Here is a 15664-nt window from a genome sequence, read left to right as displayed (position 1 = left end):
CGTGTTTTCCAGTGCACGGCGAAGCTCGGGACAATGAAGCAGAATTCTAACGTACCGGCGTTCCTGAGCAAACTGTGGACGCTGGTGGAGGACTCAGACACCAACGAGTTTATCACATGGAGCCAGGTAACCGCCCCATGCCCTGTGTGCACATAGGCACGGGCTTCCATCTTGTGCCAGCGGCCCAGGTGCAGGCATGATGCCAACTGCTACCAGCCATGTGTGCCTCTGTTCTTCTCCTTCCCACAACCTTCTGTAAGGGCACCCGGGGCGTTCTCACTACTTCATTCAAGAGCTCTGTAGTGATTATAATCATCTTTTTTGACATCTTGTCCACTGGACTAATACGGCTTACCCATTTATATTGCACTATATATATATATGTGTGTGTGTGTGTGTGTGTGTGTCATACGTCCACTGCTCCTATATCTCAGTCAGCCAATTGAGAGTTGTAAGCCCTGTGCTCTCTTTTTAAAGACTAAATGAACCTAATAACTACATCCCCATATAAAATCCACCTTTTAAAGTAGAACTATGAGGTGAGTGCTTTTCACTCACCTCATAGTTCTAGCCGACCTGTGACAATGAGACTGTCACAGGTCGGCTCAGTAGATCGGGAGGTGAGCGAACACATACCGGCATTCGCTCAGCTCTCGATCCTGTCACGGCTCTCTGCCATGACAGGGGAGGGGCTGGATTCCCCCCTCCCTGCTCCGATCCGCCAGCGCTGACTGGCGGAACGGACGGAGGAGGGGGCGGGTACAGCTGGCTCTGCCTCTAGATAGGCAGAGCCAGCTGTCAGTCACGCAGCTAGGCGTATCCCGGCACAATTGTCGGGATCCGCTTCAACTGCGGCGTCTCGGTATACCACGAGCTGGTTTACTTAGCCTAGGGTGACGGGAGGACGCTAGTTTGTGTCCTCCCGTTACCCTAAAGAGAACTATGGGGAAAAGCCTTAGCCCCATAGTTCTCCTTTTTTAATATCATTTTTAAAGTGTATTTGTGCCCATGCCTGCTCATACCATGGTGCCACAGTACCGCCTGTTATGCATGTTGGTGTCCTGAGCACACTTGCATGCTCTTTGACGGCTGCTTCCAACTAATGGGCTGGCCTAACTCAAGCTGCGTGATGCAGACCAGGTTTGTGTGAATGAGCCCTAAAGGCTTGTGGATTGAATGAAATCTACCAGGTTCCTCCATTCATGCTAATCAGCGTGGATGGACAAATCTCCCACTGCAGCTATTGCAGTGGGTTTGCTGCTGTCAGAAATACCTAAAATCACTGTTCAGGTGGGAATTTTCTACCCAGCTCCTGTTGATTGTTTTGAATGAGGGATGTCAGGCGGGAGTATGGCAGCAGAGCCACTGAGGCCTCATTCACAGTGCCGTATAATACGCTGCGGGCATTGTTTTTTCCCATCTGCAGCATATGCCAAAAAAAAATAGCTCCATACACATAGCTGCGTATTGAGCTGTATTTTTGCGCTGCATAACCGAGATGGGTCTAGTCATGACATTTTCTGTGTAGTTTACGCGCGTGTGCATGTATGCGTTTACATTAAAGTTTCTCTTAAAAATGATGCATTCTGGGATTGCATTCAGTTCCTGCATATACGCGTCTGTATGCATTTACAAAGATGCATACAATTTTGCTCTTGCATTGTGTGTGAATGAGGCCTAACTGAATGAATTTCAGCCACTTCATCAGCATTATCCTTCCAGTAGGGCCACCACTGCACGAGTTAACAGCTTGTTTATGTTTACATGGGTGGTCCGATCGGTTCCGCTTGGCAGGTTTACACCTCAGAGATCCATTGTGCCGGATTGGGGGTTATCTGACAAAACTGACCCAAGTCTTTTTACATCCGATTCCCCCACAGACCGACATCAGGGCCGGTAATTTCAATTTTTATTTCCCAAAGCATAGACACTAATGGATTTGTAGTCCTAAGAGGAGAACATTTTGAGAAGGAAGTGTCCACAGGTCATAAGAAAGTTCTTACTTTCTAATCAACTGTTTTTTTTTGGGATATACTGTCACTGGGGGGTGAGGTGGTAAGGGAGGGATGCACTGTAATTGGGGGGTGAGGAGACCAGGGAGGGATGTACTTTCCCTTTGTGTGCTTTGGTTCCTTCTGTCAGCCACTGTCCTGTAGTGATGTAGATAATTGTATCAAAAAAGCAAAGTGTGGTTCTGGGGGGGATTCGCTAGCATCTGTGTCACCTTTGAGACTACCAGAAGTGTCGAAGGTCTTTTCTCCAACTCGGAGTAACTTCTCCTCTCACCTTGAAACATTCAGACCTAGGTTTACAAACAACACATAATTGCCTATACATAAACATAATGTCTACAAAGAGTTCCCATCTAATATTTAAAAAAAACATGAAACAGGTTTAACAACATTCATGGATGCCAACTGGATGACTTAAATAGGACATTTACAGGGCTCTTTACTAAAGGGTGAAGCGTTTGGACAAGTGAACATTCTAGGACAACATAGCTTAATTGTAAAGTGAGCAGAATTGGAGAATTTTTCCAAATCAGCTATGTTGTCCTAGATTGTTAAAGGAGAACTATGGGGTTAAGGCTTTTCCCCATAGTTTTCCTTAGGGTAACGGGAGGACACAAACTAGTGTCCTCCCGTCACCCTAGGCTCAGTATACCGCGAGCTACTGAGATGCCGCAGTTTACCGTGAGCTGCTGCTGGCGGTATACTAAGGTGCTGAAGCGGATCCCGACAATTGTGCCGGGATCTGCCCAGCTGCTTGACTGACAGCTGGCTCTGCCTGTCTAGAGGCAGAGCCGGCTGTTCCCGCCCCTCCCCCGTCCGTTCCGCCAGTCAGCGCTGGCAGATTGGAGGGGGGAATCTAGCCCCTCCCCTGTCATGGCAGAGAGCAGTGACAGGATCGAGAGGTGAGCGAACGCCGGTATGTGTTCCCTCACCTCCCGATCTACTGAGCCGACCTGTGACAGTCTCATTGTCACAGGTCGGCTAGAACTATGAGGTGAGTGAAAAGCACTCATCTCATAGTTCTCCTTTAACTTCTCCTACCTTCTCCAAACTCTTCACCCTTTTGTGAATAACCCTGTTATTCTCCTATATTATTACACATTATTCTTTGCTGGCCAGGATAAAGTGAGTGAAAATAACTAAAAGTGAATAAAACAATATGTATAAAGTGCTTACCCATATACTAGTGGATTACATTATGACTGCTAGTAAAATACCCAGTTAAAGTATAACTTAAGGCAAAGCCTGTGTGAAAGGTTCATTGAAGTTGTTCCACTCTATGGAGGGTCATTGGAGCCCCCATGGGCAGCAGCATTGTCATCCTGCTGAGGGGGTAGTAATTAGTGCATTAGCCGTTTTAGATGGACTTTTCTAACAAATTAAAGCCAAACTCCAGCTAACACTTTTTTTTTTTTTCTGGGGATGCACCGATACTAGTATCTCAGGGGTGTGGACATTTTTGAATAAAAACTACTTCTCCAAGGACTAAAGCGGGGGCCGAATCTACTTGTCCCTCATTACAATCTACTTGTCCTGATACAAAAAAAATAATTGTAACCAAAACCGTATTTAGCAGTGCTAAGAAGCGCTTCTCATTGGTCAGTGCCGTCAGGTGACCGCCTTGACCAACCAGTGCTTGCAATTTACGAGTGAAATTCAGAATACATGGAACAGGTACAGATAGTACTGGTGGGCGGGAAGGACCGTTCGCCGAAAGGTAAGTATAGTGGGAGGGATATTTGTGTGGGTAATTCCCATTTTCCCAAATTACTTGGGAAAGTGAATATACCCTTTTAGGGTTGGTGCAGACTTATGCAATCCCGGCAGAATTGTAGAAATGTCACCAGCACACCAGTCCTTTTTAAGATAGCAAAAGCTTCATTTATTGAAGTTTTTTGTCATATGAACAAGACGCTTTCGGTCCCTTCATCATGCTATAGCATCGTCAAACTTTAATAAATGAAGCTTTTGCTATCTTAAAAAGGACTGGTGTGCTGGTGACATTTCTACAATTCTGCTGACATTTGCGGCGCCATCCGCGGTCACTGCGAGCACCCTCCACTACAAGGGACATGTCCCGTGCGTTGGGTGATACGAATTCCACACCCCTGTATCTGTATCAGTGCTAATACCAAGTATTTGGGCATATGCTGCAATACTTACCCCCAATACTGGAACTTCCCGTCAGAGGGAGATGTCCTCTGACCGGCAGTGCTGCGAGGGCACAAGACTCGCTACCCAGCTCCCTGTTTGGCCGCGAAGCCGCCTACCTGCTGTTTGGCCGGCTTGATGCTGATTGGCTGGGAAACTGGCTCCGTGCCAGTCGAAGTAGTGGTGAGTACGGAAAGATAAATATTGGTACTCAATACCGAAAAAGCGGTATCGGTGCATCCCTACTTACGCAGTTACAACAACAGTTTTTCTTGTTTTTCCTTTGGGGATAAGTGAAAAAACACAAAACCATTGTGATGACCCCGTCACAGTTACACAAGTTGCCTCACCCATCTCTATCTGCCAATTTTGCTGGACAGTTTGGTCTGTTAAAGTAAGTTGAAAAATAACAGACTTATTGGCTGGATCACCAGATTAAAATAAAGGTGGAAAAAGGGCCTAAAACACAAAACAAATGCAGCCACCACATCTTAGAATTGGTAAACTGAAATCTCTAAAATGTTTGCTTTTGGATTTAGATAGATAAGCTTTAATTAGTATCTTCTCATTTGCACTGATTGCAAAATACATGTTTAGCTTTTGTGTATAGGGCTACAAGAGGATGGGGGCTCTCTCACCCACCCTGTGTCCTCCGTTGTCTTTAATATGTTCATATACAGGTGAAACTCGAAAAATTAGAATATCGTGCAAAAGTTCATTTATTTCACTAATGCAACTTAAAAGGTGAAACTAATATATGAGATAGACTCATTACATGCAAAGCAAGATAATTCAAGCCGTGATTTGTCATAATTGTGATGATTATGGCTTACAGCTCATGAAAACCCAGATCCACAATCTCAGAAAATTTTTGGCAGTGTGGGCAGGTGCCAAGTCCTGCTGGAAAATGAAGTCCGCATCCCCATAGAGCTCATCTGCGGAAGAAAGCATGAAGTGCTCCAAAATCTCCTGGTAGGCGGCTAAGTTGCATTAGTGAAATAAATAAACTTTTGCACGATATTCTAATTTTTCGAGTTTCACCTGTAGATATATTAAACTTGAGAGTGATGCTGTCACAGATCAATCCCAAGTACCATTAAACCTGAGAAAATTGCTTTGTGACCCTGAATTGTTCATATTTGGAAGCATGCATTTACCTCAATGTAGGGACTCGTATTAGTAAATGTTTTGCCTCCAAGCCTTTACTTTATTTTTTGTAACCTATTTATTTCTTTATTTAGAATGGTCAGAGTTTCTTGGTCCTTGATGAACAACGATTTGCAAAAGAGATCCTGCCTAAGTACTTCAAACACAATAACATGGCCAGCTTTGTGAGGCAACTAAACATGTGTAAGTGTATAGAGTGGTATGCGTACATAAATTGTCACATAAAATTGATGATATTCTCATTTGATACAAGATAGTGTTTCATGCATCTCATTGTTGCCCATCATGATCTTGTGTAAGAATGTGAAAATTGCTGCTGTTCATTCTCTAAGTAATAACGGATTCTAACAGAATCTCAAAGTAATGGATGCAATTTGAGTGAAATCTTCCATAGGAAGATGCATAAAGAGATTCTATCCTCTAATCCATGCTGTATAGAAATAGTTGAACTTTCCACTTCACCTTTAAAACAGCTAGTCATATAGGATTAGTTGGGATGCAGAGAGACGTGTGTGTGTGTGTATGTCTGTCTGTCTGTCTGTCTATCCATCCATCCATCCTATACATATATACATACATACTATATTGCCAAAAGTATTGGGACACCTGCCTTTACACGCACATGAACTTTAATGGCGTTTGACCATTCTTCCAGAACTGCAGTTGTGAGGTCAGGTACGGATGTAGGAGGAGAAGACCTGGCTCGCAGTCTCCTCTCCATTTCATCCAAAGGTGTTCCATTTCATCCAAAGGTGTTCTATCGGGTTGAGATCAGGACTCTGTGCAGGCCAGTCAAGTTCCTCCACCCCAAACTCGCTCATCCATGTCTTTATGGACTTTGCTTTGTGCACTGGTGCACAGTCATGTTGGAACAGGAAGAGGCCATCCCCAAACTGTTCCCACAAAGTTGGGAGCATGAAATTCTCCAAAATGTCTTGGTATGCTGATGCCTTAAGAGTTCCCTTTACTGGAACTAAGGGGCCAAGCCCAACCCCTGAGAAACAACCCCACACCATAATCCCCCCTCCACCAAACTTTACACTTGGCACAATGCAATCAGGCAAGTACCGTTCTCCTAGCAAATGTCCAACCCAGACACGTCCATCGGATTGCGAGACAGAGAAGCGTGAATCATCACTCCAGAGTCCAGTGGCGGCGTGCTTTACACCACTGCACCCTACGCTTTGCATTGCACTTGGTGATGTAAGGCTTGGATGCAGCTGCTCGGCCATGGAAACCCATTCCATGAAACTCTCTATGCACTGTTGTGCCAATCTGAAGGAGATCTGTAGCTATTGACTCTGCAGACAGTTGGTGACTTCTGCGCACTTTAGCATGCGCTGACCCCGCTCTGTCATTTTACGTGGCCTACCACTTTATGGCTGAGTTGCTGTTGTTCCCAGTGGCTTCCACTTTGTTATAATACCACTAACAGTTGATTGTGGAATATTTAGTAGAAAGGAAGTTTCACGGAACACCCGAATCCAATGATTCAGAGGGGTGTCCCAATACGTTTGGGGTGTGTGTATGTCTGATTTTATTACACACACAAATTTTTTTTTTTTACCTTAAACACAGATTTGTGATAATGGTGACCAATCCCATTTAACAGACGTGGGGAAAGGTTATAAATGTTACTTTTTTGCACTAACTGAGATTTTAGGGACATGACATAATAATCTATAGTGTCTAACCACAACACTTTTGTTATGCCTTTAGATGGTTTCAGGAAAGTGGTCCATGTTGACTCTGGAATTGTAAAGCAGGAGAGAGATGGTCCAGTTGAATTTCAGCATCCGTTCTTTATTCAAGGGCAAGATGAGTTACTGGAGAATATCAAAAGAAAGGTAACGGTTATTACAATCCAGAGAACTAAATGGACACTACAATGTTGGCAGAATCCATCTTTCTGTGCTGCTGAAGTCTCCAAAACACTCTGGGGTTGATTTATCAAAACTGGAGCAGACAAAATCTGCAGTAGCTGTGCATAGCAACCAGCCTCTCTCTACAGTTAAGGTTTGAAAATGAAAGAGAGAGGCTGATTGGTTGCCATGCACAGCTGCTCCAGATTTTGTCTGCTCCAATTTTGATAAATTCCCCTCTGACTTTGATGTGTAAAATGCAGACCTGCAAAACAGCACTTGAGCAACCCCTCTCCAGGCCTGAGTACTGTTGGGCGTAGGAAGTGTTGCCACCTGGCAGCACATAAATGGTTGTTAGGCCAATGTGGGTTATAGAAAATAGACTTTGGAGCTCATTTTTTTTTTTTTTGTCCAGAAAGAGTGGGGGGTGGGATGCTGTTTAATGTTATGCAAATGCTTGCCTTCAGAAAGTTGCTGTGTCCAATGGAGCCTCTGCAGAGTATTGTTTCTTAGAATATAGGACATTGGCAGAGAATTGTTTCTTAGAATAGAGGCATGATGAAGTATTCCTGGTGCCTTCTATTTATTCCAGGGCTAGACAAATCCAGAAGCCAAAGCTCCTAAAAAATTAAACCTTTTGAGGGTTTCTCTAGTTGTTGTCAATGGAGCTGACTACTAAAATAATCCTGCTGGTTCTTGAAATGGACAGGCTAGCTCCTGAATTTCATATTATTTTTTCCAGCCCTGATTTTATGGTTTAGTTTATGTGGATATTTACAGTACATTACCAATACAATGTGCTACAAATAAAATTGGTAAGACTGCACATAGACATTCCAATAATTATGGGCTTCAGTGCTTGCTTCTGGTGTAAATTTGATCATGTGTGTTTTACTAGGTATCCGCCACAAGACCTGAAGAAGCTAAAGTGAGACAGGAAGATATCTCTAAAATTTTAAACAATGCTCAAAAAGTTCAGATGAAACAAGACACTATTGATTCGAGACTGTTCACATTGAAAAGGTAAGGAGTTGCTAATATTTAGGTCGTTACTAAGCCTGCAGTATATATAGAAAATTATATACATGCTGCTCATCTTTGTTTAAGATTTTTCTTTGGGGATATAAAATGGAAATGTTTATGTGAGCAGGTAATTTTAGTTGTCATTGTTAAGTTTCTGGATATGGCTTTACCTTGTTTGCCATATTATCCCAATTTTATAATGCAGATTTGTCTGGTAGCCAAAAGCATGTGATATGTGCCTAGTATTATGATTCATGAGGGAGCTTGGCTGTTAAATTTTTTTCCTTTTTAAAAGCTATGAAGTCATACCTAAAGCTGGCCATACAGCTAGAGATTTTCTATGGTCAAATGGGAAAAGTGCAGCAGATTCCTCCATCTATGCTAAACTGTGTGGATGGAGGAATCTCCCGCTGGGCCAAGCTTCTGTATCTTGCTAGTCGGCCCCGCTGGCTCTCCAAACACCGGAACAATCTGATTGGATGCCGGTATTGTTCAGGTGTTGCTGAACAATACTGCTGATCGCTCAGTTCCCGATCTTATCCCTGCAGAGAGCGGTGACTGCCAGTCATTCCTCCCCACAGCGGTTACCTCCTCCCTTCTATTCCTCCAGCGCTGACTGGAGGGGGCGGGCAGAGAGGCAGAGCCAACTGTCACTCAGTCAGCGGGGTGGATCCTGACAATATTGTTCCAGCTGCAGTGCGGCTCTGCTCTATTAACATAGTTTTGGGTCACAGGCGGACATTAGTATATGTCCTTCTGTGACCCTAAAGAGAACTATGGCAAAAAAGGCTGGGCCATAGTTCTCTTAAGTAGTGCATTTTTCGCATTGTGCACGTCCAAAGTGGTAAATCCAATAATGTAAAAACACTTAATTAAAACAAGTGTATACATTTTGTTTTGTGGATCCAGAAACATTTATTTTTGTTTTTTAATTTACAGGGAAAATGAAGCTTTGTGGAGAGAAATAACTGATCTACGCAGCAAACACTCCCAGCAGCAGCAGGTTATTCGGAAGGTAAGGTCATCTTTAACAATTTGGAGAATATTGTTCTACACTTTAGACAGTCTCTATATGGGTTTCAGAATATACAATCTGGTAATCTGTGTCTGTTGTGCTGGCTTTTACCCTAAGCAGCCATGTACAAGGCACATGGAGGGTAGGTGTGTCTTTACTGCTTGCAGTCCGTTGGTAATTTATCTTAGGGGAAGGGGGACAGCAGCAATCGGACAAGAATTTCTATCCTGTTCAATTGCTTTCTACTTCGAGCAGTCACAAAGGAGTGTCTGAAGCTTCAACACAGTCTTTAAGTCATTGCTTGATAATTGCTACTTTGTAATAGTATCTAGTACCTAAAAGCACCTTCTGTTTTTTGGGGGTTTTTTTTATACTGCATCTAAACAGACCAAAAACTATTCTCTAGGACGGAGGTTGATCTTGTAAATTATTAACACCATATTTGCAGAAAGAATGTTGATTTGCACAGTAGAATTGTAATGTTGATTGATATAAGCATGCCACGGTAGGGAACATCTTAAAATTTCAATATTAAACTACCTCTATTAAAGATCACCTCGGTAAACTGAAAATGAGCTTCTCTCATTTTCAAATCTTAATTGAACAAACTGAATAGAGAAGCTGATTGGTTGCCATGGAGGCAACTGCTCCAGTTTTGATAAATTCCCACCTTTGTTTCTGAAGAGTGCCTGAGACCTAAAAACTGGGGGTAGGGCTGGTGGGGTCACTGCTTCATGTTTTTAGGGTGATCTTACAATTGTTTGCTGGCAGTTTAGTGTGTTGATATTTAGTATGGGTTTACCTTGCATACAATTCACCTCGAGTATTAAATCAGAATGGTTTTCTGCTAAATGTATTAAATCCAATATACGCACTGAAAGCACACAAACCTCTTTCTTTTTTTTTCTATATTGCAGTATAGATTTAGGACTGATCCATTGTTAAATGTAAGACTAATAGTAATGTGAGGTTAATCTGTGTTCATTTTTCCTCTTTTTATTAATTCCAGATTGTGCAGTTCATTGTGACTTTGGTGCAGAATAACCGATTAGTGAGTTTGAAGAGAAAAAAGTAAGTTGCGTGCTTTTATATTTTAAGATGGATGCAGATGACAATGTAGACGACAACCACAACTAATGAACTCTCTCCATTATAGGCCTTTGCTCCTCAATACACAGAGTTCTCCAAAAACAACCATCTTACAGACAATAGTTACAGAAACCGCTGAAGACAAGCATCATGTAAGTCTTTGTAAAGTCTTCATTTTTCTGTACAGGTGTCTCCTCCTTGAATTCTGTTGGATAACAGAGCTATGTTAGTGGTAACACTCTTGTTTGTGGTATGGCATGTTTATTAAGGTGACTTGTTCAATGAAGATGTCTGTACTGCAAAACCTTCACACCTCCCTATCTAGGGTTTGTTGGTTATTGTGTGTTCGCTCCCATTCACACTTGAGCAATTTGTTGTGCATTTCCCTAAGCAAGCCAACAGTCAACATGAAGAATCCCATTATTTTCATTGGTGCCTGTTCAATCCTGAGCAATGTTGCTTGTATCTTTAAAAAAAAAATTGTGAGCTTTTGAATATGAGCAATGCAGATTTTTTTTTCACATGATTTTACCATTTAACAGCCAATCAGTTTCTAGCTTTCATTTTCAAAGCTTAAAGTAGTACTAAGGGCTAAACGTTTTTTTTTACCTTTATGCATTGCCAGCACCTTTCTGTGTCACGCTGTCCCCCAATTACTTGCCTCCGGTCGCTCGTCACCTCCACCGGGTTGGGAAAGCTCTCACTGTTCCCTGAACCCCCTGCTTTTGGGGGAGGATACTGAGGGCAGAGGAGCTATAGGCTCCTTCTGCTGTCAGTCAGACTAAGTGGTGGAGCGAGCGGTGGGTCTGGCTTGCCTCAGGTTGTGTGTGTGTCTATAGACGCACACAGTCGGGCACGGTCACAGGACAGAAGAGCGCATGCACAGGTGTCTACTCAACACCCAGTTAGCTGAAGGAGACGCCCACAAGAAAGAGGGGAGCAGTTTGGCGAACAACTGGACAACAAGGACATTCAAAATAAGAAATTTAAACAAGAACCTCAAAATCATGCAAGTGTGGGCTTTCTCTTTTTAAAAAAGTTTTTTTTTTTAAATATTAAAGGTTTAATATCACTTTAACTGAACCAGTTGAATATGCTCCATATTCTGTGTGCTCCAGTTTTACTAAATGTCCCCCATACTCACTTGCTCTCTTGCTTTGGTTCTCTCATTTAACATTGAGTTAAATAATTAAGCTTTACATTCTAAATTACTTCACAGAAGACCCATAGGGGAGAAGGCCTAAACAGAGGGGAGATTTCTGATGATATAGTAATTTATGATATAACAGAAAACACGGAGGAAGTAGAGGAGAGAAATGTACTTACACCAGAAAGTTCAGATCATTCTGCTGACACATTGAAGTAAGTGAAAATTTGCTTTGTGTTTCAACTCTGAAAAATTTTAAATCGTGCATTGATACATGTGCATTTTAAATGAAATAATGGATGGCTTTTTCCCAATTCTGCTTCAAGTCCTGCTCACATTTTTAGGTCTAATCTGTGCCCCAGGATTTTGATAACCTAGGGCATAAGTAGCTATGATAGTGTTTCTGGCCTGCCTCCTCCCCGTTTTGCTGCCAACAGTGGGGTCAGCCTGTCGCATTTGATGGCCAACAGGTAGGTCCGTAGGATGAAACATTAGAACAACTAGATATTTTGGGGTACTCAAAGTTGTGATAAAGATAGTCTAAGGATGTGAGCAGGCTTTGGGGAGGTGTATGCTGTGAGAAACCCCCACTTCCATTTAAGTGTAATACTATAAGCCAGCTTGAGCTCAATAGTACTTAAGGTGTTGACATTCTGCAGAATATAGAATATAAAATACACTATATAGCTAAAGGTATATGGACTTCCCTCAAAGTATTAAGTTCAGGTGTTTCCAGTGAAGAGTACTGGTAATGGCATTCAAAGACATTTTAGATAATTGTGCGCTTTAGGGCTGCAACCAACTAATCGATCGTCAATGGGAATAGTTGTCAACTATTCTCATTATCGATTAGTTGGATCACCTAGCTTTCTCCTCCATGCTGGGAGGAGGGCACAGCAAGCAGTGGGCGGGGTGCAACAGCCATCCTGCTATTGCAATTTGAAATGACCAATAACAGGCTGGCTATTGCACTACCTGCTGTATTTACATTCAGTTGCCGTTTGTGGAATCTTGCCACTGGCAGCTGTCATTCCCTGGCTGAAGCTATTCAAGCGCCATGTGCTTACAATACAATTATTAAAAAATAAAAGGTGGGAAAAGTAAATTTTGGTTTCAGCCTGACAAATCCTGCTGCGGGAGATGCGTTGCAGTGCCATTCATTTCAATGGCACCCCAAACGCGCCTCACACCCACAGTGCTATCGCCCACACTGGAATGCACGGTACTGCAATGCTGAGCATTCCAGTACAGTGCAATTGCAAAATATTGTGCATGCAGTTTTATTCTGATTAAACTTTGTAACACTGCATTTGTGTATTTGATTTTAACTTAAGGAATGTTACTTTATTTTAATTTTTTTTATCTAACTAAATCTAGAACTAAATCTTTATGCAGGTGTTTTTTTTTTTCTCCCCAGTGACCGGCTTTCACCTGAAATTGTAATAGTGGAGGACGATTTTGAGGATGACGATGCCTCCATTCTTCCAGAAGATAGAAGTGCAGGAGTGATTGGTGCACTGAGCCCGGTCCGAGAAGATGTCTCAAGCCCACTGATGTCTGGTCCACTTCAACTTAATAACCAGTCCTCGCTTTCGTTTGAAGACCCTGTAACCATGATGGATTCCATTCTTAATGAGAGTGGTGTAATTTCTCAAAATATTAATCTCCTTGGAAAGTTAGTAGGATATATGATTTAGTGTGCTCTTTATTGTTTGTCTACTATGGAAAAACATGTACATGGCTTTATCTTTGTTTTCACTTTCTTTGCAGAGTTGAGCTTTTGGATTATTTAGACAGCATTGACTGCACTTTAGAAGATTTCAAAGCATTATTGTCAGGACGTCAGTTCAGCATAGATCGAGACCTCCTGGTAGATGTAAGAAGCCATTTATTTGTGTGTGTGTGTATACGTACATGGCTGTTTTCTGTAGTTCAGTGTATTTAAAATGGACTGGTCTTATTCTCCAACTATACAGCCTCCTGTATAATAAAATCCTTTCCATACCCCCATTTCCCATTTGTGCCAAGGAGTAGTGCTCGGAAATCATTTATAACTCTAATCACTCAGGAAGGCTTTACATGTTCAAGTAAATTGCTTTCAGCTTGTCAAGAAAGAAAGAGAATTTTAGCAGCAAGCAATCTGAAGGTTGCTGCATTTGCCTTTTGGTGTGCAGGGTAGTCTAAATACTGTACCTGTTCCTACATTAGGCTTTGTTTAGGATCCACAAGACCTTTCCGGTGCACCCTGTGTTTACCTTTTGTCCTTTATGGAGACTGGAATAACCCTGAGGTGTTCACCCTTCCTAAGCGACTATCAGTCTTGTACCGGATTGTGGAGAACTAAAGAGTAGACTTCTCCCGCTGTGGAGTTGGCAGTATTCCATCTTCACATAGCTTTCTGCTTGTGCAGAATGCAATTGTTTTCAAGGGCCCCATTGACAAGTCTTTCTATTCCCTGTCTAACATCTAGTTCTCTCTGGCAGGTTCTGCTTCTCTACTTGCCCCAGCAGTGACACTATAACTCTAACTGATTGAGCTGAGGCCATGAGAAGAGCTTTTCCCTTTTCAGTAGAAAGGAATCATGGCACACTTGCAAGCCAGCATGTAAAAAAACTTGTCTCGCCACTAAGGTTAATAACAGGTTTGGATACACGTCTTCTGCAGAAAATGTGAAAGCCGCACAGCCGCGCCAAGGCACCTCTTATAGTGCGGTCCTAACTCTAAACTATGAGAGTCTCCATCTTGGAGCACATGGGGGCAGAAGATTTCAAATTGGGTGCAGGTTTGTCAGGAGGAAGCCCGACCTCCCTTAAAGGCACAGGAACACACAAGGGATCCCGCACATCCCAATGGCAGCTGAGAATCCCCATGCATCACTGCACCAAATCAGTCAAGCAAAACAAATGACAAACGCACTGAACAATTTGTCACCAGCTGTACAGTAAGGTGCACACGAAATGGGCTTTGAACAGTAAACAGTAGAAAGGTATCATGGCACACTCACAAGCCAGCATGTAAAAAAACTTGTCTCACCACTAAGGTTAATAACAGAGGTTTGGATACACGTCTTCTGCAGAAAATAGGAAAGCCGCACAGCCACAGTTTAGAGTTAGGACCGCACTATAAGAGGTGCCTTGGCGCGGCTGTGCGGCTTTCACATTTTCTGCAGAAGACATGTATCCAAACCTCTGTTATTAACCTTAGTGGTGAGACAAGTTTTTTTACATGCTGGTTTGTGAGTGTGCCATGATACCTTTCTATGCTCTTTGAGAAACAGTGTATCTTCAGAGAGGCCCCTGACACCCTCCTCAAGAATGTCACCAGGGACAAAAGCACCCATTTGCCCCAACAGAATCTTGGGAAGGCTCATTCCTCCTTGGAGGCCAAGAAAATGGTAAGGACTGTGGTTTCCAGGAGCTACAGGCTAGAATTCCACTTTTTGCCCCCTCCTCGTTTCACGTCTTCCAATCTGCCTGTGTGACTGCACAGATCAGCAGATGTCCATGCAGGACTTTCAGGTCTTGTGAAAGAAGGGGTCGTCACCCTCAGTACTACGGTGAAACAGTTCCAGGGGTTCTACTCCAACCTGTTCACTGATCCCGAAAAGGGGGGGTCCACCTCATCTTGAATCGCAAGACCCTAAATGTCTTCACTCAGAAATTCCACATGAATTCCACCAGCTCTGTGATGGACTCTCCATTTTGGAGACTTTCTGTTCTCTTTGAACATCAACGATGGATAATTGCTTGTCCCCATTTTTTCACTGCTTCAGCAGCTCCTTCACTGTGCTGTGGGTAATCCGCGCTTCCAGTTTGTCGCCCTACCGTTTTGGCCTATGTTCTGCACCTCGACACAAAGGTGTTGGCCCCTGTGCTTACCATTTTACACCTCTAGGGCATTCCCATTGTGGGGTGTCTGGACAACTGCCTGTTGAGGGGGGAGTCGGTACACGTTTTGGCAGACAACATGGCTCAAACTGTTTAAGACGTGTATATGTATCTCCATAGAGTTACATGAACTGCCAACAAGCTTTTTCCTGCAGCTCTGGATGCATCAAAATCAGCCCTTCATACTGTATGGGGGCAAAACGCCCTGTGTGAATGAGGCCTTTGAGAGGTAATAAATATGTGGTACTTGCACATGCAAGCATGTACCAAAAAAAAAAAAAAAAAAAAAATGAACTGAAGCTAGTTTTTGA

The 15664-nt window shown here is 42.9% G+C and overlaps 1 protein-coding gene across 3 annotated transcripts in view; it reads left to right on the top strand.

The window, feature by feature from the left end:
- The window catches only part of HSF2 (heat shock transcription factor 2), a 19843-nt gene continuing 4179 nt past the window's right edge, over positions 1–15664 (top strand). For 2 of the 3 annotated variants that reach the window (XM_018571039.1, XM_018571038.1), the window contains exons 1-10: positions 1–126; positions 5405–5513; positions 7050–7177; positions 8091–8215; positions 9155–9230; positions 10240–10301; positions 10387–10471; positions 11539–11681; positions 12884–13141; positions 13237–13342. In XM_018571039.1, coding sequence (XP_018426541.1) covers positions 34–126; positions 5405–5513; positions 7050–7177; positions 8091–8215; positions 9155–9230; positions 10240–10301; positions 10387–10471; positions 11539–11681; positions 12884–13141; positions 13237–13342 — 1185 coding nt within the window. In that variant the 5' untranslated portion in view covers positions 1–33. Of the gene's footprint in view, positions 127–5404; positions 5514–7049; positions 7178–8090; positions 8216–9154; positions 9231–10239; positions 10302–10386; positions 10487–11538; positions 11682–11903; positions 11937–12883; positions 13142–13236; positions 13343–15664 lie in introns of all 3 variants that reach the window. The other variant, XM_018571040.1, reaches the window with a different exon arrangement.

This window comes from Nanorana parkeri, unplaced genomic scaffold (assembly GCF_000935625.1).
Source record: "Nanorana parkeri isolate BGI_ZX_2015 unplaced genomic scaffold, ASM93562v1 scaffold1658, whole genome shotgun sequence".
Taxonomy (NCBI): domain Eukaryota; kingdom Metazoa; phylum Chordata; class Amphibia; order Anura; family Dicroglossidae; genus Nanorana; species Nanorana parkeri.
The sequence above is the reverse complement of the archived record's forward strand: the minus strand, read 5'-3'. Positions and strand labels throughout refer to the sequence as shown.